Below are 23,775 nucleotides of genomic sequence, written 5' to 3'. Positions count from 1 at the left end.
ATGAGTCCGAAGGCACCCTCCATGGACACACATGCGTAAGGCTTCCTCCACGGGGGACAGGACCCCTGAATGACCATGGTTCTCATCCCCGTGGAGACACGCAAATCCAGGGGCCTCGTCAAACTGATGCCAATCATGCATTACGTAGGGAGGTGGCCAAAACGTGCATCATGCATCCCCATCTAGGGTACAGTCCATCGAGGCTGGCCAGAGACAAAGCTACTATTGTACTGGGGTTTTCAAATACAAGCCGCCTTGAAGCCGTTTTTTAGAGAAACAAAACAGAGGACAGGGCTCCTGTGCTTTTAATAATTGTGCAGAAGGGGGAAATCCAGCAGGTGTAGCCTGCACGACACCTTCTAAGATCCCCTCTTCTACATAGCTACAAAAGGTGAAGGACCCCCGTCTTCTCTTTTGCATCTGGCCACGCCGCCGTATATTTTAGCACCTTATTCTGCTGCCAAAGGGTGGCTCGCCCAAGAGAGCTGTACAGATGCCAAACAGGGAGGGAGACGTTTGAAGTCGTGCAGGGGGCGGGAGTGACACCCGCAGCCCGTGGAGCGGTCATCCAGGCGGCCAACATTTTTTAACCTGTTAGAATGATCCTACATCATGTAGTATCATTTTACCAGGGCTTTGGTAAAATGGACCAATCAGTCAATTTCAGTTTTTCTCAAGTTCTCATTTTCCCAACCTGAAGTTCAGTATGTCTCGAAGCTTGATAATTTCTCCAGTCTTAGGTTTAAATCATCTCAAACATTAAGCTTTTTTTTTTTTTTTAAGTCTGCATGGCATTTCATAAGCAATTTTTGTGCACGTTTCTCGATACGATACGATACAATACTTTATTGCTTAAAGCCATAGGCCACCACAATGTACATTAAAGAGAGAGAGAGAGAGAGAGAGAAAGAAAGAAAGAAAGAAAGAAAGAAAGAAAGGTCACATATTTGTATATACATAAATTCATACATGCAACAGAATCATCCCAGGTAGGCTGTTTGGGCTTGGCACGTATTTTCCTTGCTGCCAAGGCAAATTTTGCTACCTGGGCAGTGGTGAAAGCATCAGTGTGCCAGAAAGAAGGACACATATCTGTTCTAAAGGTGTTCTATTTAGGAGGCTCTGGGAAATAATGGCAAGAAATTTATGCCTAGGATGGCCATAGAGAGGGCATCTTAGTAAGTAATGAGAGACATCCTCAGCCTCCCCAGACCCACAGACAGATACAGAGTCTCTGATGGACTGAGGTATTGTCAAATCTTCCCTCCAAGAAGGCAGAGGGCATGCATTGTAGACGCAATGCTGTAAATGATTTCTGTAAGTGAGGCACAGTCAGAGTTGTAAAGTAACTCTCCAGACCAAATGACATCTTATATAATGGGTACCAGCAAGAGTAAGGCATTTGTGAGATTGTAACCAAATCCATCCACTTAGAATAAAGATAATTTTTTTCTTTAAGCCCCTGCTTTACTCTATCAGAAGAGAAAGAAGGAAAGGACTCAGTATCAATTTCTCTTAATACGTACACTTCTGTATGTATTTTTGCCTAATATGTCAGGCAGGGGGGTGGGTTTACAAGCAATTTCTCTAATTTAAGGCATGTTTTAAATGTTATTTTCCCCTAATACATGCATTTTAGTGTGCATTTTTTGACTGGAGAACTCCACCACAAAATTGGGACAAGTGTGAATTTTGAAGGATAACCGCGTTTTTGTTTGCCTAGTGGTTGAAATCTGCAAAATGACATCAGTTCGCATTAACATGTGAACTGGACAAATTCTTCCCCGATCCTTAGCTTCAAGCCCACCTGCAACTGTTGGCACTTGAAAACAACCGCATCAGCCTGCATGGAATGCGCATGCATAGGTGGGTGTCAAGGGCTCCTTGGAGGGCTCTCTCAGTCTAATCCAGTAGCTAAGTCCAGACACAGACAAAGGGATTCTTTTCAAAGCTTTATTCTTCTTTTACAACTTAACAACTCTACAGGTAGCAACTAGATCTGAGCAGCAGCATCCCTATGCCCTAAGTTGGAACAGTTGGTCCCCGTTTGAAAGGCAATTACTGGCAGACCCCTGAATATAAGGACTAGGGAGAATCCCTCCCCTTTTCCCTTGGATCCTCTGGGCGCAACCGTTCTTTGAGTGCCAACTGGGCGCTACGCCTCCTTTCCGCACCCTCCATTTGGCGCCGCTCTCTGCGTCTGCGCCGCGCATCCACCCAGTCTGCTATCTGTGCTGGGTCACTCCCTGGACTGCTTTCTAAACTAGGAATGCGGGTGGGAGGAATCTCCGTCAGCTGTGGGCCCTGGGAAAGAGGAGCGCGCTCCTCTCCCAGGAGCGACTGCTCTTCCTCAGCATCAGAACTACTCTGGGATTCTATGGGCTCAGTGTCCACCCTGACAGTGGGGACACCTACCGATGCACAGCATAGGACCCTGACACATGCACAGCAAAAAACAAAACAAAACCCCAGCTCAGATCTATCTGTGTCTACCTTTAGTCAACTATATCATTAATAATTCTCTCTATTTTTGGATCAAAGCTGTTCACGCAATGGAGCAAAGAAGTTCACAGGGAAGGGTTTTGTATCAATCCATGCAGGGGAACTTTCTTCAGAGACTTGCTCACCGTTTAATGGATTTCCCAGGCATCAAGCCAGAGAACGGGCAGCTTCCATTATGCTTTCCCGACATCTTCAGAAACCATGGGTGGATGAAAAACTAAACTCTCCAGCCCTTTCTGAAGAGCCCTTCCCCTTCCAAGCCATTCACCACAGCTAGCATGTGCCTCAGGAGAGGGCAGGTGTCTGACCTGAGGCATCTATTGTGTCGTTTCACTAAAACTCCAAGGTCCACCAGCCTGATCCACGTGCAAAATAGCGGTGGCTCAGGGATGAAGCACATTCCCTACTGTAGGTCTGGTTCTGTGGTTCTTTGAGGCTCGCAGGGGGAGCTGGTAGCAAGATCAAGGCAGGAAGAGAGTAGGACCTTGGATAGCTCCGAGTGGGTCCTGCTGGCTGGAACTGTCTTCTAGGAGAACAATGGGCAGATGTTGTCTCAGCAGGGAGCTGAGGCCAACTAAAGCCTTATATAGGCTCTGACAAGACCTACAGTGTGGTTGGCTCCACCTTCCTGGAGGAGCTGACAGGACTGTTAAAGGGCCCTTGCCTGATTTTGTAGCCTGAGACTTCTGCGAGGCTGGGGAGATGGAGGTTCTGCTGGGGACTCACCCTCTGAGCCAGAAGATGAGGCCAGCGCCATCCTCTGGGCCCTGAATACAACACTGACTGCCCTGTCCCCAATAAGTACCCTCTGTCTCGTCTTCATCTGAACCCTCTGCTGCATGCTGGGAGGGCCAAGGGCTAGGAGTCATAGCACTGTAGTCCATGTGCCAGACCCTGGGATAAGGAACATAGAAAGCTTCCTTATGCTAGCCCATTATCTGTACTGATTGGCAGCAATGTCTCTTCAGGGTTTCAAGCAGGATTGTTTCCTAGCCCTACCTGGAGATGCTGCCGGGGATCGAACCTGGGGCCTTGGCACGCAAAGCAAGGGCGCTACCACTGAGCCATGGCCCATGTGCTCTATGTACAAGTGCAAACTGGCATTTGATGGTCCAGGTTAGAGGTTCCAGCACTGCAGTGCTCTTGATGACAGCTCATGAAAGACCAAAGCTCAGTGGAAGAGGGCCGATTTCTTAGAAGCTCTCAGGGGCTGCATTCCAGTGGTGGGCGGGACTGAAGGCAAAAGTGGTGTGGCCAAAATAAAAAAGATGTATATAAAAAATACGAGCATATTTTACCTTAAAGCTCTTACTGCCAGGAACTAAGCCATAGAAGAGGCATTTCAACCTTTTAGAATAAGGGAAGAACTGCACAAAAACCGGAAACCACCAGACGACCAGTGGCTGGGGGGAAGGGGGCATGGCCGTCAGGAAAACCTTGGAGGGACCCTGGAAGAGCCATATTTGGCCCCTGGGCTTGAAGTCCCCCTGCCCTGATGTACATGGTCTTCCCTCTTTATCCTCTCAACAACCCTGCGAGGAAGAATAGGCTGAGGGAGAGCGACTAACCCCAGCTCAAGCAACGGACTCCATGCCTCCCTGGGGATTTGAACCTGTGCCTTCTCCATCCTAGTCCAACCCTGCACCCACACCTCCCAGACTCAAGAGGGTTTCCAGACTGAGATTTCAGCTTCCGGCATCTTCTCTCCAAGCAGCATACGGGGGAGCGCTTTGTGTGCCCTGGCACAGAGCTTGGGAATCTGCTGGTATAATTAAGGAGCAACCATCGTCGGTTTGTTTTCATCTTTGCAAACGGCCCAGCGATCTAGGCAAGAAACCGATGAGGAGAACAAACCAGGGAAAGCTCTGACGTCAGAGAGGAGATGCCAGAGACGCAGGACACCCCTCTGCGGGGGTCTCTGGTCTGAACTCCACGTTGCTGCCTTTACGAATGGCCCTTTTGACTTGAGTGATTCAACTGCATCCAGTCAAAACAGGCCTTGACACAAGGCTCAGAGCCTGTCTGTGAGGCATGTTTTCAGTCACCAACTCTGTCCCTAAGATTTAGTTCCCTCTGGGGTCTGACTTCGACCGGGTCTCTCATGCTTCCTATGGCTGTAAGCTCACATGTAGTCCTTGAGGAGGAACCTCTCTCAGCCCAAGGACTGAATTCCATTTCGGAGAAGCTTTGGGGGGCTGCATTCCAGGGGTGGGCAGGGCCCAAAACCAACCATACCAGCCTACCGTAGCTTAAAGCTCTTACCCTTAACTAAAAGCCTCAGGAGAAGCATTTCAGCCTTTTAGAATGGGGGAAAGCTGCCCCAAATCCCAGGAAATCACTAAACAATCGGTGGTTAGGGGAAAGGGATATGCTGGTGTTTTCGGTTTTGGCCCCACCTCCTTTTGCCTGCGGTCCCTCCCACCACTGAAATGCAGCCCCCATGAAAATATAAATAAGATTGGGATTTTGCAATGCCTCGGGAGAAGCAGAAACTGGAAGCTAAGTCAGGTGTGAGTTGGATCTGTGGATCCTTTTTGGCTGCCTCCCTCCGTTTCCTCTGTGTAATGCACAAGGGCATTATACAGCGGATTGTGCTTATTATTCCAAGGTTTTAATCATTCCCTTTTTGACCATGAGTTAATTGCAGGGTTACATGAAGAAAGGGAGGCAGGAGAATCCCCCTTGGAAACCCAAAACCGCTCATCTGCTGCAGCCCCCCGCTGCTCCAGATCACACCAACAACCGCCGTCTCCAACAGAGCCCCTGGCAAGAAGCAATGCATTATTTATGCTTTATGGCAAGGGAACAACAGAGAGACTATGTCTGCAAAGAGCCGGGGAGGGAATTAAAAGCACGGAGAGGAGAGCAGCTTGTGTTTGCATTCATCGGCTTGAGAGCTACAGCAAAACAAGACAAGGCGTCCTTTAGACATGTCTGCAGCCTCACAAAACCAGCCACTGGGGATTCCAGCCATCAGACGAAGCTACCCTTGCACCAAGTCAAAGCCATCTACGTCCAACGTCATCCGCCAGTATCTCAAGCAGAGAGTCCTTTTCCCAGTCCCGTGACATCCGATAATTCGACTACGGGTGTCAAGGGTCGAACCTGTGACTTTCTATTGAGTCAGATTCCTGAACTCTGCATGTAGAACCTCTTTCTGTCCAAGAGCCAAATTCCATTTTGGAGAAGCTTTCAGGGGACGCATTCCAGTGGTGGGCGGAGCCAAAGGCAAGAGGGGCGGGGGCAGAAATGCCAGCATATTCGAGCTGCAAGCTCCAACTGCCAGTAACAGTTAGGACCTGCTTAGTTTCCTCACCATGAGATTGAATGACAGAAGCAGAGATTCAGTGACTTAGCTTTATTCAAAGGCAAATCAGGGGACATAGATCTCCATTCAGAAGTCACAGCACTTAATCTTAGAAGTTACAAATCCGCTAACTCGAAAGCTAAAAGACCAAGTCTTAAGGCGCAGTCCAGAAACGAGTACATAGTCATAGTCAGTGACTTAGCTCCCTGAGCTACATAAGAAGTTCAAAGCAGGTTCACGACACAAGATTCAAAAACAGGCAATGGTTCACAATTCATGAGCCACAGCCCCAGGCAAAAATGGAGGTGGTTCCCGTCCGTAAGATCTCCACGCTCAAGAGCCCGAGCTGACTCGGAGTCAGGGTTAGGAATAGTTGCAGCAAGGCAGAGTCCCTGCCCTTGGGGAAGCCCCTTTGACAAGATTGCTACTTGGCAGGGGTCCCCGCCGAACCAGTGCAGGGGTTCGAGAACAAACTAGGCCCAAAAGCCCTAGGCAGTGGAAGGAGTCCCAAAGGCAGGATATCTATGCACAGTCGCCCCCAGCTGACTTGTGCTCAAGGTTACAAGAAAGAATTTGTGATGGTAACAAAGCCTTAGGAGAGAGGCATTACAATCTTTTAGAATGGAGAAAAAATGACACAAAAGTTGGGGATCCACCATACGATCAGTGGCCAGGGGAAAAGGTGTGGGGCCAGGGGAAAAAGATGTGGCCCTCTGGAAACCCAAGAAGGCCGGATTTGGCCTGCGGGCTGGAGGTTCAACACCCCTGCTCTACACCATAAATACATTAACAAATCTTGATTATGTTCCCCGTTACTCGCCAATTTTTCAGAGCTAAAAGCCCCCAAGTGGTCTAACCTTTCCTCACAGAGGAGCTGCTCTAGCTCTCGGATCGTTTCATTTCGATTGGCCTTTACTAGATGTTTTCCAGCTCTGTAGCATCCTACTGCAAAAGTGCAATAACTCATGTTTTGGGCATAAAAGGTGCCTCAACACATACTGGTTGCACAACCGTGTTTAGCTATTCCCCCGGGCCAAAGACGCTTCCAGAACTGAGACTGAGGAATGGGACGGGGGGGGGGATGACCGAGAGCTTTATTTATTTCAATAACCATACATTCAGTTGTCTTATTTTATCGCCTAGCCGCCATACACCGGAACAAATCAGGACATGTGACATCATTGTGCTCAGGCTCAAACTTTGTCGAGTCTGCAGGCAAGGAGAATTTGGAAGCAGTGCCAGAACTGCTGGTCTAAACTGGCCTTTGACACTCAAGAGTTGTATCAGCAAAGGGTGTGGAAATTTCAACATTTTCACATGATTAAAAAAAAAATAAAAATCTGTTGACAACGGCAGGAAGTGTTGCAGTTCTGATGACCTGCCCTGAAACTTTGTGATGGGGAAGGATATAATTCTAAATAAATACAAGCCAAATACCAAAGAACTGGAAACAATGGGGTGGGTGGGGATGTTTAGGGAAGCAGAATTACCAATTTTCTCTCTTGCTTTAGCTCTTGCACGTAACGGGCCAGCTCGGTCGTGATTTGGGAGGTCATGTTCTCTGAGATGACCTCATGCTGTCCGGCGTAGTCACACATTTCATTCAGAGTGGCTAAAAAGGCTCGACATGCTGAATACCTGAAAGTGGCAAAAATAGGCAAGGAATTCAGTTAATTTTTTTTTTTAAACACTACATTTTATTCCTTCCCCTGACCTCACCCCCCCTTTCCCACAATCACTGATCGTTTGGTAGTTTCCCAGCATTTGTGCAGTTTTTTTCTACCCATTCTAATAAAGTTGAAATATCTCTCCTAAGGCTTAGTAATTTACGCGAAAATATGCTGGTATTTTGGGTCCTTTGTTTGGTAATTTTGACTCTGCCCCTTTTGACTTTCCCACTGCGAGGAATTTCAGGAGATTTGCACAAATCTCCCGTTCGATCCCTGCTCTATTTGCGCAAATTTCCCGTTTGATCCCTGCTCGATTTGCGCAAATCTCCCGTTCGATCCCTGCTCAATTTGTGCAAATCTCCCAAACCCACAAAGCGAGCAGCAATTGCAAACTCGAATGGGAATCAGTCACAAGATGAGCAGCCACATGATGTTTGGAGACTCCTAGTGGTCTCGAGCAGCCCTCATTCATCCATCCCTAGTCTGTGTATAGGTTATGGAGATAGGCCACTGCTCAGTGGTAGAGCACACCCTTTCCACACTGAAGTTCGAAGACCCAACGCCCAGCACCGCCAGTTAAAAGGGTCTCAGGTACCAAGGTCAGGAAAGAACCCTGTCTGAGACCTCAGAGAAGGCTAAACGGCACATTATCCAAGAGGATCCATCATTATCGTTTCTCGTGATGTTACTACCTGTGCTCTGCTGGCCCATGAACCTGTCCTGCCAAGTATTTTAAGCACTCTGACTCTTTCATGAGGGAAGCCACTCTCCTGTTTCTGTAACTGCTTGATTCGTTTCTAATTATGCTCACACATACCAATATTTCCTGCTCTAACAAATCAATTGCCCATCGATTTACCCAATCGATTGCTGCGATAATAAGAGGAATCAATGTTAACCGTCATCCATCTAAGAGTACCTTAGGAAATGAACAGAGATGTTTTCATTGACCCTGTTCATTACTACACAAGTAATAATATTTAATTGTCCCCGTAATTTCTATCTAGACAAAAATCCATTAAGCCGAAGGTGCTGTTCCCTTGTATTATTTGCAGCTATATAGGGCCCAGGGCTCAGCACCATCAATCAATACAGATTCCATGGACTATGCCAAAGGGAATCTTAGCATAAATTAAGTGCTGGAAAATATCCCACACAATGTTTGGGGAACGTTTTTCTGAAATAAGCTAAAGCTGGACACAAATGCACCTGCATACACCTTTCTTAGTGACCACCGAGGTGCTCTATTTCTACCACTTTTTTTAAAAGGTTAACACATTTTCTTACTGGCAGCAGGGATTGCTGTGAAAGAGGTTTCTGTTGGCGCTGAAAACTGGGTTCAAGGGAGCTGCTAAGTGTGTTGGGGCTCAGAGCCACCTCTGCCATGTACTCAGTCTTTCAGGTGGATTTGCCATGCTTCCCATGGCTGCCATTTTGTGGTGGTGCTCAGGAGAGTTTATCAAATTTCTTTCTTTCTTTATTTGCTGCATTTGTATCCTGCCTTTTTTCCTTCAAGGAGCCCAAGGCAGCATACATGAACTTCCTCCTCCCCTCCATTTTATCTTCACAACAATCTTGTGAGGTAGGCTAAGCTGAGAGCCACTGACTTGCCCAAAGTCACCCAGTGAACTTCATCATGGCAGAGTGGGGACTAGAAGCTGGATTTCCCGAGTCCCAGTCCAACACTGTAACTAGTTCACTATACTGGCTCCCATACACCCCACATAGCATATAGAGAGTGGGGGGTAGGGAAGGAGGGAGGGAGAATAATTAAATCAGAAGAATCTAACATATTTGCTGATGAATATTTCTGCAAAGTAGTTTTGTGAATATTGATTTACTCTGCAGAAAAAGACAGTCCATGAAAACGTTTGTACAGAAACCTACTTGTATTCATCCTCTTCTTTGGAGTTCTTTTTGGGCTGGTATTTCTTCGAAAGGTTCCTAAAGTAAAATAACAGAAGCAAAATAATAGGATAAGTCACCTGCCAATGAATCCCTTAGCAATGTGTGTACACACACACACACACCCCCGCACGCACAAACACACATATATAATTATAAAACAAAGGCAACTGTGTTGTCCAAATGAAAAATTCCAAAGTCTATATACTGTAATACTTTTTTAAGTCCAACTCAAAGATCAGGAAAATGTGCAAGCTTTCAAGATCTCCAGGTCTCTTCGTTGTCACAAGAAGCAGGATGGTGGGTTGGGTTGTGAGGGGAGCGGGGAGAAAAAGGGCATGGAAAGCCTTATTGAATACAACACCCTATCGGCCTTATTTTTTCCCTGAGCATTCATCCCCTCCAATTACTAGGTAAAACTACCCACATGGGCTTCTGTTGACTCATTTTGCCTAGAACAGCATCTACATATCTCCAGCTGTGTTAATATAAAGACACTCTCATTGATCTCTATTTCTGTTTCCCACCAACTTAGGAAGCTTTTAGAATGGGGAAAAAGCTGCACAAAAGTCAGGAAACCAAGTGACCTGTGGATGGGGAAAAGGGGCGGGGCCAGGGAAAGGGGCGGGCTTTCCAGGGAACCCTGAAGGCCAGATTGGAACCAAGGTCTGAGGTTCCCGCGACCCGGTCCTCGAGGCACTGAAACTTGAAAGCATCACAACATTTGGCGGAGCCCAATTTGAACGTCTGCAAGTCCTCCTTCACCATATCACCTTAAGTCTCTGACGAGGCAGACATCCTGGTTACAAGATCCCATCAGCCCTTTTTTTCTCCCTCCCGTGACTCCCTGCCCCACTAGCTTTTTGTAACATCTCACCTGATGAAGAGAGCTGCAGCTCTCGAAAGCTTGCACATTTTTCCGGATCTTTGAGTTGGCATAATGAAGGTATTACACTATATGGATTTTGGAATGATATATATATTTAGGGGATGAAAAATGTTTATTTTATGAATCTGTATAAATATTCTCAGGGTGGCCTATAGCCATAAAACGAAGCGCTGAAAACCATTTGCTTGATTTGCATCTTATTTATTAAAGCTCGGTTTATTTAAAAGTGCATGCGTTGCTTTTACAACATTTGGACAACGCAGCGTTAGAACACAGATAATTTTTAAAATCCTACGATAATAAAGTGAATACAAATGTTTTTAAAATGGCAGAATCTAGCCTTCCTCAGTGAAAATTTTGGTTTTCATTACTGCAGAATGTGGGTTTCAAAAATATTCCATACATACCATGAAGTACATACAGCCGACTTCCTAAGTCAGAAGGGGGTTTCCCCTGTCTTTCCCTGGAGTATGTCATACAGTTTCTAAGTATGCCGACTGGGTAGCTCATAAATAAACTCTTCCTCACCATCCCCAAGACCCCAAAGGAGACATTAAAAAATAGCATGGGAAACAAGACAATTTATTGCACAGGAAGTACAAAGTGTTACATTGTCATATTTTGCAATATTTCTCAAAGGCTTTCCTCAGATTATGGAAAAGAGACTCAATATAATTTGTTATTATGAAGAACCATAAAGAAAACCTCCAGGCAGTCAATGGATTCCACCTATATTTTTGTCCGCAATGTTATTTATTTTATTTTCTGTTGTTCGTTACATTTATATCCCGCTTTTCGTCCAAGGAGTTCAAGTTAAGAGTGGGAGGATGTAGATACTACCCTTTGTCAATAATTAGACTAAAAGTCCATGTATTTTTTCTTTGCCTGTTTGTTTGTCATCGTATTTGGAAAGTTAAAAATAATTAAAAAACCAAGTAGCATTTTTCAACTAGGGTTTACTTCCCTTTTTTTTTTAATGTCTTGTATTTAATATCTTGCAGATTTCCTCTTTCACAACAGCACTTCTATTCCAGCAAAGTCACACATTTTCCACTGAAGACAATTTTATCCTATCACACCACCCCTTCTCTGGACTCGCCTTGAAGTCATGGCAAAATCACAGCAAAGGAACCCAGGAAGAAATCCAGTGGGGTTTCCCCAGATACATGTGACACGGGAAAAACAAGAAATGTGATGACACCAGGGCAACTGTCATTACATATTTGCGGGGGGGGGGGGGTGTTGAAAAGGACTCAGTACTCAGGACCTCTGAGTATTGAGTGTTGAGCTTCTTTCAGCTCCAGGGCCAAATTCAATTTCGGAGAAGCCAAAGGGGTGGAGCCAAAGATAATTTGGCCCCACCTGTTTTACCTTTAACTCCACCCCTTTGCCTTTAGTCCTGCCTCTTTTGCCTTGGCCCCACCCACCACTGGAATGCAGCCCCCAAGAGCTTCTCTGAAATGGAATCTGGCCCTCTGGCTGAAAGGGGCTCAACAGCCCTGCAGTATATTTACTTATTTATTTAAAGCTTTTGTATCCCACCCTATATCATTACGAGAGAGCCAGTGTGGTGCAGTGGCAAGAGTGTTGGACTAGGAGCTGGGAGATCCGGGTTCTAGTCCCCACTCAGCCATGGAAGCTCACTGGGTGACTTTGGGCCAGTCACACACTCTCAGCCCAACCCACCTCACAGGGTTGTTGTTGTGAGGATAAAATGGAGAGGAGGAGGATAATGTAAGCCGCCTTGGGTTCCTTGCAAGAGGAAAAAAGGCGGGGTATAAATGCAATAAATAAAAAAATAAATCTCGGGGCAGTGTACAGATAAAGTCAATTTAAACAGTACAAAACAGTAAATAATGTAAACAGTTAAAAACATATTAAACCATTAAACAAGCTAATACCAATTAAAATCTAAAACAATAAAACCATTAAAACAGTGTGCTACTTTAGGGAATGCATTTAGCTCTCAAAGGCTTTGGTAAAAAGCCATGTTTTTACTTGGTGCCGAAATGGGACCAATGTCTGCGCCAATCAGGCCTCCAAGGGGAGGGCATTCAACAACCGGGGTGCCACAGCAGAGAAGGCCCTCTCCCATGCCCCACCATAGCGTATGTCTTGCACTGGTGGGACGCAGAGGGCCCCTCAACAGATCTCAGTCTTCAGGCAGGCATATGAAGGGAGAGGTGTCAAAGGGACTGAACCAACCAAGCCTCCCTGGCTTAGATCACGGTCTCAGCATCCTGCATAGCGCTTCGCCTCTCCCGCTCTCTAACAAAACCAGGAACGAAGGATGGGACTTTTATAAAACAATGCAGAACGTTTTCCCTAGCAATAAGAATCATGCAAATTTTGGCCATTTGCATTGTTTGTAGAGGTGGTGGGAGCCAGGGCCGTTTCTGTTTGCAGCCACATCAGCGCCTCCTCTCTGTGGAGACCACCCCACCTTTTCCTCCCACCCCCCAGGATCTCATCTGCAGCTAAAGGAGATGTAGCCTCTCTGTGTAGCTGATTTTGGAGCGGCTGTGGCAAAAGCAAACCGGGTATTGTGTCCCCCCCACGCAGGGAGGGGGCCCAAGGACTTTGTAGCCGCTGTTCTGCCTGGCTGCCTCTCGCCGTTTACTTCAGGTCATCACGGGCATGTCACACGCTCAAGAAACCTCCTGGAGCACAGAAAAGATGCTCCAGAAAAGCTCGATCCATGCTCAAGTCCAGGGGAGGAAACACACACACACACACGTCCCTCCTGCTGCTCAAGGGCAAAGCATGCCTAGTTTAAAACATTCAGCCATACAGGAACGTGTCTTCATTGTTTATTATTGGGCACCGTCACATTTAAAGGAGTCATTCACTACTCCTTCTTAAGAACAGAAGAACAGAAGAAGAGCCCTGCTGGATCAGACCAAGGGTCCATCTGGTGCAGCACTCTTTTCACACGGTGGCCAACCAGCTGCCCACGGGAAACCCACACACAGGACAGGAGTGCAACAGCACCCTCCCACCCATGTTCCCCAGCAACTGGAGTACAGAGGCTCACTGCCTCTGGTACTGGAGGTTGCACAGAGCCATCAGGATTAGTAGCCACTGATAGCCTTTTCCGCCACGAATTTGTCCAACCCCATTTTAAAGCCATCCAAGTTGGTGGCCATCACTACATCCTGTGGTAGGTGAGTTCCATAGTTTGACCCCGCGCGGTGTGAAGACGTCCTTCCTTTTATCTGTCCTGAATCTCCCACCAATCAGTTCCATAGGATGACCCCGGGTTCTAGTATTTTGAGAGAGGGGAAAAAATGTCTCACCTCTCTAAATTCTCCACACGAGAATGTGGATAGGGAGACATTTCCTCAACCATCGCCATCACCAGCTGGCTGTACAGAGGGGGATGCGAGGCGAAACAGCGCCGCTCATGCTGAACGACAACTTCTTCCTCTTCCCTCCCAATCCCCTTTTCCTCACGTGTTCCTGACTCCTTTGCCTCCAGGCCCACCCCTTCTGCTTGGAGCCCCGCCCACCACAGGAATGCGGCCCCCGAAAGCTTCCCCGAAATGGAGTTTGACTCTCGGGCTGAAAGGGGTTCAACACCCCTGTATTTAACTTTCTTGTGAACTGCTTGGAAATGGTCAGCAGTATATAAATCTATTAAAAATAATCATAATGAAAAAGAGCAGCATATTTAGGAGAGGCATTTCAGCCTTTTAGAATTGGGGGCGGGGGCGGAACTGCACAAAAGCTGAGAAACCCCCAAACAATCAGTGGCTTGGGGGGAGGGGGCGTGGTCACCTAGAGTACATCAGGAGGGCCAGATTTGGCCCCTGGCCCTTAGATTTTGCACCCCTGCCTTACATACACTGTCACTGGAAGCCATAGCAAAACAAGAACAAAAAACTGACAGGTATCTGCCCCAAGGAGCTTACAAATTGCCACATTCAAAAGAGCAGGAGTGGCGAGGGCCGAAGAGGAGCAGATGTGGAGATTCAAATGGAATTCAGCCCTCGGGATGAAAGTGGCTCTGCAGGACAGCCAAAGGGACTGATCCAAGCAAGCCAATAGCTGAGGTCGCAGCCTCAGCATCCTGCACAGCCCCTCGCCTCTCCCGCTGAAAGAGGTTCAACCCCCCTGAACTAGACATTACGCCGCTCTATCCCTGGTTCACAGACTGTGCTGCATAGTGGTTCATGGCCTCAGCTTTGGGACTGGTCCAGAGTGAGAGGCGGGTGAAGAAGCAGGTTGTAATGAGGAAGAGGCGGAGCAACTCCAGAGGGCGCTGGTCAATGGGCCCCCGTTGGGGCATGGGCCCTGGGCAGGTGCCCAACCATGCCAAACCTTGGCGCTGGCCCTGGTGGGGCCCGAGGGATTTCAGGCAGGGCTAAGTCCTTCCTACTCATCCATCTACTTTTTCCAGATTGCTTTCACCTTGTTCCTGACAGCAAGGAGAGCCATTTTTATGCGAGGGCGCTCTCCACTATGTACGGTACAGTGACGCTCAGAAGAGTAGCAAGGTCACTCACCCGCACCCTCACGATGAAACATATCAGGGCAGAGATTTCAATTATAGGATGAGGGAGACGTCACTGGCAGCCTGCCGGTTGCGATTTTATCTCCATGTCGGTTGCAGGCCATACCAGAAATGCAGAAGTAATGATACAATAATATCTTTACAGGGCAGAGCAAAAATGGTGTCCTCCATTTTTACGACCCCATTCAGAAGCCACAAATGGGGGCATTTCAGCTATTTTCAGGTGGGTGGGGTGAATATGGGAGGGGGGATGAAACGCCACAGCCCTCCTCCTGTTTCCTCTGTAACTCCAAGCGCCATATTTCTGTCCCTGAGCTGCCCCAGAACGACGCTGTCGTCATTCAAAAGGGCGTGTGGTGAACCGCCCAGAGAAATTGTTGTGAATCGCCCAGAAAGCTTTGGCTACAGGGCAGTATAGAAATGAAAGGAAATGAATGAATAAAAATACATTCTAGGCAATGTGGCATAATGAAGGTATTGGTGGCCGTGGCCATTTTGCCCCCAGAACGCCCCCTGGGACAACGGTACGTCCTGATGTACACTAACTGGAGGTGCTGGGGATCGAATCTGGAATATTCTATATAAAACAGGGGTGCTGAACCCCAGGCCAGTGGGCCAAAGCCAGCCCTCTTGGGTTCCCTGGAAGATCACGCCCCTTTCCCCCAATGATTTGGTGGTTTCCCAGCTTTTGTGCAGCTTTTTCCCCATTCCGAAAGGCTGAAATGCCTCTTCGAGGGCCTAGTTACTGGCAGAAAGCATTAGGTAAAACTTGCTGGTATTTTTTTATTTTGGCCCCGCCCCTTTTGCCCCACTTCCTTTGTCTTTGGCTCCGCCCACCACTGGAACGAAGTCCCTGAGAGCTTTAATTTTCAACATTTGATTCAGCCCTCAGGCTGAAAGCAGTTCATCGTCCCTGCCATATAAGGTACATGAGCCCTCACTGAGCTCCAGTCCCTTCCCAGGTTGTCTGGAACCCTGAACAGCATCCCTCTTGCCAGAAGGAGAGAACATACTGCAACATTTTGTTGCAGTTCCGATGTGTTTTCCACTAATGCAAACCATCAAGATTCACAACCTTCGGACCTTTCTCTCCTCCCCCTACCCACCACCCACCCTCACGCAGAGAAGATTTGGAGGTGTATGAGAAAGATTAGCCCTTAGATTAAAGACAAACAACACTGGCGCTTAAACTGCGAACCTTGCTTGGAAGGGGTACAACTGCACACGCAGCAGTGAGAGGCCTGTGCTGAGGATAACACAGACATAACTTTATTGGATCAGACTAAAAGGACCATTCTATATTATTATTAATAAACAATAATGATAATAATCAATCAATAAAATTTCTTAGATACCTTTCTCAGAAAAAGACTCAAGGTGTCTTCTGACAGGGATAAAAACAAACAAAAATTTTAAACATCTAAAAACTATAAAATGCCAAGAAGCTCATCACATGCCGTCAAATTCCTGGGAGTAGAGGAAAATCTTAATCCGACATTGAAAAGGTGACAACGCTGGCGCGAGGTGGGCCTTGCTGGGGAGAGTGTTCCACACATTGAGTGGCCACCACTGAGAAGGCCCCCTCCCTTGTTCCTGTCCTCTGTACCTCCCTCGGAAGAGACTCTTGGAAGAGGGCCTCCAACGCTGATCAAAGGGTACAGGTAGGTTAATACAGGGATAGGCGCACCATCAGGTATTGCGGTCCCAAGCCATGTATGGTCACATACTAGGAGCAAACTCATTCTCAAAACGGTGATGCCCTATGAGGCCAAAATGACATCATCTGCACACTAAATAGAGGTACTAAGAGACTTGGGGAAAACCCAGATTTGCAGAATTACACAAATCTTTAAGATTAAAAGCCCCAAGGGGAACACTCAAAATGGCTCAGTTAGAAGGCTGACTATTGGGGGAGAAACCCAGAAAACTGGGGTGTGGGATGGGGAAGCAAAATGTAATGGAACATCATGGAAAAGGGCCTGGCTGGCATCATGAAGAGTACTGCTCCACGGCCCAACATGTTGTTGCAGTTTCCACTTACGCAAGTCTAAGCCTGCAACAAGATCCTCCCCCTGCCCCCATTTCACTGCCCTACCACTGACTAATTCATTCAGTCTCCAAATCTCCATTTCCAGACTGGGTCTATCTAAACAGCAAGTTTCACAGCCTCAAGACCCGGGCAGATTTTGGGACTGTTCTGTTTCTTCCCTCATCCCCTTGCTTTTCTGTACCACCTAGCCTGATGAAGAGCCCTGGATAACCTGAAAGCTTGAACAACTTTGTGGAATTTTGTTTGGTTCTAAGGAAAGTACTGCCCAACTGTGGTTTTTGTTTTGTGTGTCTTCTCTCTCACAGTCCAGCACAGCTATCTTTGTTGATTATATTTTATTTATTCAATCTGAAGTATTTTTAGGCCACCTCAAAGAGTGGAACCTTTTCTTTCTTTCTTTTTAGTGTAGATCAGCAAACCCATGAAGCAAACAATCTTTTCAGACACTTCCAAGACAAGTCAGCCGACTCACCTAAGTTGCTTTGCATAGTTGACTTCAATTTCGGTCCTCTCTTTTACAAACTTGATGTACTTTTCCAGAACATCAATACCCCACTGTGTATGTTTTTCGAGATTGTCAAACTGATCCTGCAGACAGAGACAGAGAGAGAGGGCGTCATTAGGAGGCCTCTGTACAGGAATAATATCCATAAAATAACATCATCGTCATCACCACACTTTTCATCACGACAGGGGAGCATATTTAAGGGTGCCCTTTTTATCAAGCCAACAGACCCCAAAGCCAGTCTAAGCACCTGGTTGCGAACAAAGGCCTGAGCACGCAAGCTGCCATCCCTAGAGCTGGGGTGCAAGATTTGCAGGGGAAAAGCAGCAGGAATGGGAGGGCTTAACCCTTCTTCGACTCGCCAGTTTTCCCTGCAACACACTCCAACCATTCCCCACCGTGTTGTTTCTCGACTGACGGTGTCATGACACAATACAAGCGCAATTTTTAAAAATCAAGACAACTGTCGTTGTTCAGTCGTTCAGTCGTGTCCGACTCTTCGTGACCCCGTGGACCATAGCACGCCAGGCCTTCCTGTCCTCTGCAATCTCCCAGAGCGTGCTCGAGTCCATATTCATTGCATTGGTGATGCTATCTAGCCATCTCATCCTCTGCCATCCCCTTCTCCTTTTGCCTTCAATCTTTCCCAGCATCAGGGTCTTTTCCAGTGACTTTTCGTATTAGGTGGCCAAAATATTTGAGCTTCAGCTTCAGTATCTGTCCTTCCAATGAGCAGTCAGGGTTGATGTCCTTTAGGATTGACTGATTTGACCTCCTTGCAGTCCAGGGGACTCATAAGAGTCTTCTCCAGCACCACAGTTCGAAAGCATCAATTCTTCGGCGCTCAGCCTTCCTTATAGTCCAGCTCTCACAGCCATACGTTGCTACTGGGAAAACCATAGCTTTGATTATACGAACCTTTGTCGGCAAGGTGACGTCTCTGCTTCTTTCTATGCTGTCTAGGTTTGCCATAGCTTCCCTCCCAAGGAGCAAGCGTCTTTTAATTTCATGGCTACAGTCACCGTCTGCAGTGATCTTGGAGCCCAAGAAAATAAAATCTGTCACTGCTTCCATCTCTTCCCCTTCTATATGCCAGGAAGTGATGGGGCCAGATGCCATGATCTTAGTTTTTTTAATGTTGAGTTTCAAACCAGCTTTTGCACTCTCCACGTTCGCCCTCAACAAGAGGCTATTGAGATCCTCTTCGCTTTCTGCCATTAGGGTGGTATCGTCTGCATATCGGAGGTTGTTGATAATTCTCCCGGCAATCTTAATTCCGACCTGTGATTCATCCAACCCGGCGTTTCTCATGATGTACTCTGCATATAAGTTAAATAAGCAGGGCGACAATATGCAGCCTTGTCGTACTCCTTTCCCAATTTTGAACCAATCGATTGTTCCACGTCCAGTTCTAACTGTTGCTTCTTGACCCTCGTACAGGTTTCTCAGGAGACAGGTATGGTGGTCTGGTACTCCCATCTCTTTAAGAATTTGCCACAGTTTGTTGTGATCCACACAATCAAAGGCTTTAGCGTAGTCAATGAAGCAGAAATAGAAGTTTTTCTGGAATTCTCTTGCTTTCTCCATGACCCAGTGAATGTTGGCGATTTGATCTCTAGTTCCTCTGCCTCTTCGGAACCCAGCTTGTACTTCCGGTAGTTCTCGGTTCACATACTGCTGAAGCCTAGCTTGTAGGATTTTGAGCATCACCTTGCTGGCATGTGAAATGAGTGCAATTGTACGGTAGTTTGAACACTCTTTGGCATTGCCTTTCTTTGGAATTGGAATGTAAACTGACCTTTTCCAGTCTTGTGGCCACTGTTGAGTGTTCCAAATTTGTTGGCATATTGAGTGCAGCACTTTAACAGCATCATCTTTTAGGATCTTAAATAGCTCAGCTGGAAGACTGTCATCTCCGCTAGCTTTGTTGTTAGTAATACTTCCTAAGGCCCACTTGACTTCACTCTCGAGGATGTCCAGCTCCAGTTCAGTGACTGCACTATCATGGTTATCAGGGACATTCAGATCTTTCCTGTATAGTTCTTCTGTGTATTCTTTCCACCTCTTCTTAATCTCATCTGCTTCAGTTAGGTCCCAACCTTCTTTCTCCTTTATCATGCCCATCTTTGCACAAAACGTTCCCTTGAGATCTCCGATTTTCTTGAAGAGATCTCTAGTCTTTCCCATTCTGTTGTTTTCCTCGATTTCTTTGCATTGTTCATTTAAGAAGACCTTATTGTCTCTCCTTGCTATTCTCTGGAACTCTGCATTCAGTTGGGTATATCTTCCCCTTTCTCCCTTGCTTTTCGCTTCCCTTCTTTCCTCAGCTACTTGTAAAGCCTCATCAGACAGCCACTTTGGTTTCTTGCATTTCTTTTTCTTTGGGATGGATTGAGTTGCTGCCTCCTGAACAATGTTACGGACCTCCGTCCATAGTTCCTCAGGCACTCTGTCTATCAGGTCTAAGCCCTTAAATCTATTCCTCACCTCCACTGTATATTCATAAGGGATATGATTGAGGTCATAGCTGAATGGTTTAGTGGTTTTCCCTACGTTCTTCAATTTAAGCCGAAATTTTGCAACAAGAAGCTCATGATCTGAGCCACAGTCGGCTCCAGGTCTTGTTTTTACTGACTGTATAGAGCTTCTCCATCTTTGGCTGCAAAGGACATAATCAATCTAGTTTCGATACTGACCATCTGATGATGTCCATGTGTAGAGTCGCCTCTTGTGCGGTTGGAAAAGAGTGTTTGCTATGATCAGCGTGTTCTCTTGGCAAAACTCTATTAGCCTTTGTCCTGCTTCATTTTGTACACCAAGGCCATGCGTGCCTGTTATCCCGGTTATTTCTTGACTTCCTACTTTAGCATTCCAGTCCCCTATGATGAAGAGGACATCTTTTTTTGGTGTTAGTTCTAGAAGGTGTTGTAGGTCTTCATAGAACCGATCAACCTCAGCTTCTTCGGCCTCAGTGGTTGGGGCATAGACTTGAATTACTGTGATGTTGAATGGTTTGCCTTGGATTCGTACTGAGATCATTCTATCGTTTTTGAGATTGTACCCCAGTACTGCTTTTCCCACCCTTTTGTTGACTATGAGTGCTACTCCATTTCTTCTAAGGGATTCTTGCCCACAGTAGTAGATATGATGGTCACCTGAATTAAATTCGCCCATGCCTGTCCATTTTAGTTCGCTGATTCCCAAGATGTCGATGTTCAATCTTGCCATCTCATGTTTGACCACCTCCAGCTTACCTTGATTCATTGATCTGACATTCCAGGTTCCTAAACAATATTGTTCTTTACAGTATCGGATTTTCTTTTCACCACCAGACACATCCACAGCTGAGTGTCCTTTCGGCTTTGGCCCAGCCGCTTCACTCTTTCTGGCACTACTTGGAAATACCCTCTGCTCTTCCTCAGTAGTATATTGGACACCTTCCGACCTGAGGGGCTCATCTTCCAGCGTCATATCTTTTAGCCTTGTGATACGTTCCATGGCGTTTTCTTGGCAAGAATACTGGAGTGGGTTACCATTTCCTTCTCCAGTGGACCACATTTTGTCAGAACTCTCTGCCATGACCTGTCCGTCTTGGGTGGCCCTGCATGGCATAGCTTATGGCTTCACAGAGTTATGCAAGCCCCTTCGCCACAACAAGGCAGTGATCCATGAAGGGGCAAGACAACTGTGATGGAGGTAAAAGCAGTCGAAAGTCGTATTAAACTAGGGAACGTTTAGCAATTAGGGCCGGAGACAACGGTTGGCATAGTTGGGCAGCTGCTGTGGGCCTGCACCCCAGCAGGGGCCCACTAGCAAGAGCCCCCTGGACTCGCTCCTCCTTTTCACCGTTGCAACCAGCTTGCTCTCCTGCCTCTCGCTCTGGCCCAGACAACGGTGGTGGTGAGGAGGAGGAGCAGGGGATGCCGCGGCCTCCTGGCTCTCTGCCCGTCAAGCAAGTGGGAGCAGTGGTGAGGAAGAGGAGGAGGAGCAAGAACAGCTGGCGACCAGGGTGCTCAGAAGGCGGACTCACGCAGGGAGGGGCCCCATGGAGGGTGCTTTGCCCCAGGGCCCTCCAAAAGCTGGAGCTGGCTCGCTCAGAAGTGATTCTCCTTGTCTGATGAGATGTGCGCCCCTGCAACGGCATGTCGGATTGCAGCCATCCAGAAGAAGCTGGCTTCAGAAAAACAGCGGTACCATTGCATCTGTTGGCCTCCCGCACAAGATGCAGCAATTGCTCTCACCGGCTTCTCTCTAGGATTTGCAACAGCTTTGGTGTAGAACTGTGTCCGGCAATGTACAAAAGAGACTCGCAGCCTCTCCCCTCCAGCAAGACTTGCAAGGCAGAAGCCTGGAGCAGAGCAGGAGGAGACGCCCAGCCCCTTGAGCTCGCTCATGGTCTCTTCCTCTCCCCCTCCAGCCCTGAGGCATGGGAGCGACTAGAAACCACATATAAAGGATAGTGGTAAAGTGTTTCCTGGACAATATGGGCTGTGGCTACTTCAGACGGCAGCTGGAGGCTCTCATGACTAAATGCTCAATTTGTTTTAAAGGAATCCCTGCGTGTAGAAAGCTAAGGTGCCAGGAAGAAAGGTTATAGGCCTAGTATTCTATGTGCAGGGAATTTACCTATTTTAATAGTGGAGCATTCCGTCATGTAGGCCCTCATCGACAGTCTGAAGTCATCCAGTCCAAACACAAATCAGCCACCGCAGTGAGGATTTAGTCCACAGCCTACTCCACACTTTTCCTTAAGCCGTTCTAGATTCCGTGCCTGTTGCTTCCCTCCCTCCTGGAAGTTAAGAGTCCAGGCTGGGGAACTTTTGCTATTGGATCCTGAGGAGACTATCCACTGGCCTGAGAGAACTGTCTTCTGGTGTTTGAGCTTTTGTTTTGTTTTTTTGCATGCTTGTTTTTGTATTTAAAAATGGCAAACTGCCTAGTGTGCCTTGGCAGAAAGGCATTGTAGAAATGTATTAAATAATAAATAAATAAATAAATAAATAAATAATCTTGCAGCAGTTCTCAGCCTGCCCCTACAAAAACAAAATGAAATGTTCCTATTCCCTGGGGGAGGGGGCTGTTAATGCCACGCAAACGGACAATTTTCCCTTCCCTCACAGGAGATAGGACTACAGACGTTCTGGTAGCACTTTTCCCTGAGCAACTGAAATGTTCCAATATTCCACACAATCATGCTAGCTCAGCCAATCGGCACCGGAGGCTTTATTGCAACTAGGCATGTATGGATTTTGTTAAATCTATTCCATCTGTGTTTTGCAGATCATCAGATATCTTTCACTCCATCATCCACTCATAGACGGACTGAATTTTATGCACAAGAATTTTGTCCCTGTTTGCAAATGGCATAAGCGCTAATCCACACTTGCACAGGCGTGCCTTTGCGCTAATGCACACTTGCACCTTTGCGCTGATGCACACTTGCAGAAATGTGCATTAGTGCTTACGCTCACTTGTGCTAACGCTCACTTGTGCAAATCCCCTCCAAAGTAAAAAAAGCCAGTCCACTGTGCAATCCACAGGTCAGATTCATAGAAATCTGAACTCATTTGAATCCCTTGAGTATTTCTACGACATCACTAGACGCAAGAAGTAGAATAACAAAAAATACATTACAGAGGAAGGGGGCACAGCAATTAATTTGGGGGTAGATGTTCCTTACAAACGTCCTAAATATGTCGCTGCTTTGGTTCCAATGCATGATGCAGCCTGGTGCCACGGCAAGCCCAGAGCATTTCCCACGGACCATCATGTTTGCTTACAAAAAGTTGAAAAGAGAGAGAAGGCAGAAGCCTGATTTTACACAAAGAAATCCTCAGCCTAAATAAGTTACCTCAGCTGTGTTTACAAATGTCTCTTCCTTCAAATCCACACTTATACACAAACTGCGCTCAGATTTGAGCTCTTATTTCCATGCCTTGAGCAAGCCTTCTGCATCGCGAGCCATATAAGGCTGGGCTCAGGAGATATCAGTTAGGCAATGGCCAGCTAAGAGGAAATTCCCAATATTTATGCATAACATCACATCGATAAAAGATAAACATTCATTCTTCCGGGTCTGACTCTGAGCAGGACAGCTCCAAGCATTGCAAAACAGAGCACTATAAACCATTTCATAAACATTAGGTTGGATCTAGGATCTGCCTTCCGCAAGAAGAAGAGGCCTTCTGCTTGTGGAAGTTCTCTCTGCCAAATTTTGCGGGATCCCCCTCCCTTCCCATAATGCAGCTCATGCCATTCAGCGGTGTCTCCTGACTCTCTGTGTAGTCTTTCAGGGGGCTGGAAGAGCTGCTGTGGGAAGAAGCACGCAGAAAAGCCCGCTCCCACCGGCATGTTTCATCCTGAGTAAATCTGGATCCAAGCCATCGATTACAGATGCTCAGACTGTGCATATGGGTGCTGTGACGTACGAGACA

General features: G+C 46.9%; 1 protein-coding gene across 26 annotated transcripts in view; it reads right to left on the bottom strand.

The window, feature by feature from the left end:
* Window positions 1-23,775, bottom strand: part of FNBP1 (formin binding protein 1) — a 165,574-nt gene that overhangs the window by 90,482 nt on the left and 51,317 nt on the right. For 25 of the 26 annotated variants that reach the window (XR_014785886.1, XR_014785887.1, XM_084820949.1 and 22 more), the window contains 3 exons: window positions 17,309-17,424; window positions 9,367-9,423; window positions 7,300-7,447 (listed from right to left, as the gene is read on the bottom strand). Coding sequence is in view for 24 of the 26 variants with exons in the window: in XM_084820949.1 (XP_084677075.1) it covers window positions 7,300-7,447; window positions 9,367-9,423; window positions 17,309-17,424 (321 nt within the window). In the remaining 2 variants the exon portion in view is untranslated. The remainder of the gene's footprint in view (window positions 1-7,299; window positions 7,448-9,366; window positions 9,424-17,308; window positions 17,425-23,775) is intronic. The other variant, XM_084820973.1, reaches the window with a different exon arrangement.

The sequence above is a fragment of the Heloderma suspectum genome, chromosome 14 (assembly GCF_057233095.1).
Source record: "Heloderma suspectum isolate Gila_16-S chromosome 14, 16-S_ref, whole genome shotgun sequence".
NCBI classification, from domain to species: domain Eukaryota; kingdom Metazoa; phylum Chordata; class Lepidosauria; order Squamata; family Helodermatidae; genus Heloderma; species Heloderma suspectum.
This window is presented reverse-complemented; position numbering and strand designations above follow the sequence as displayed.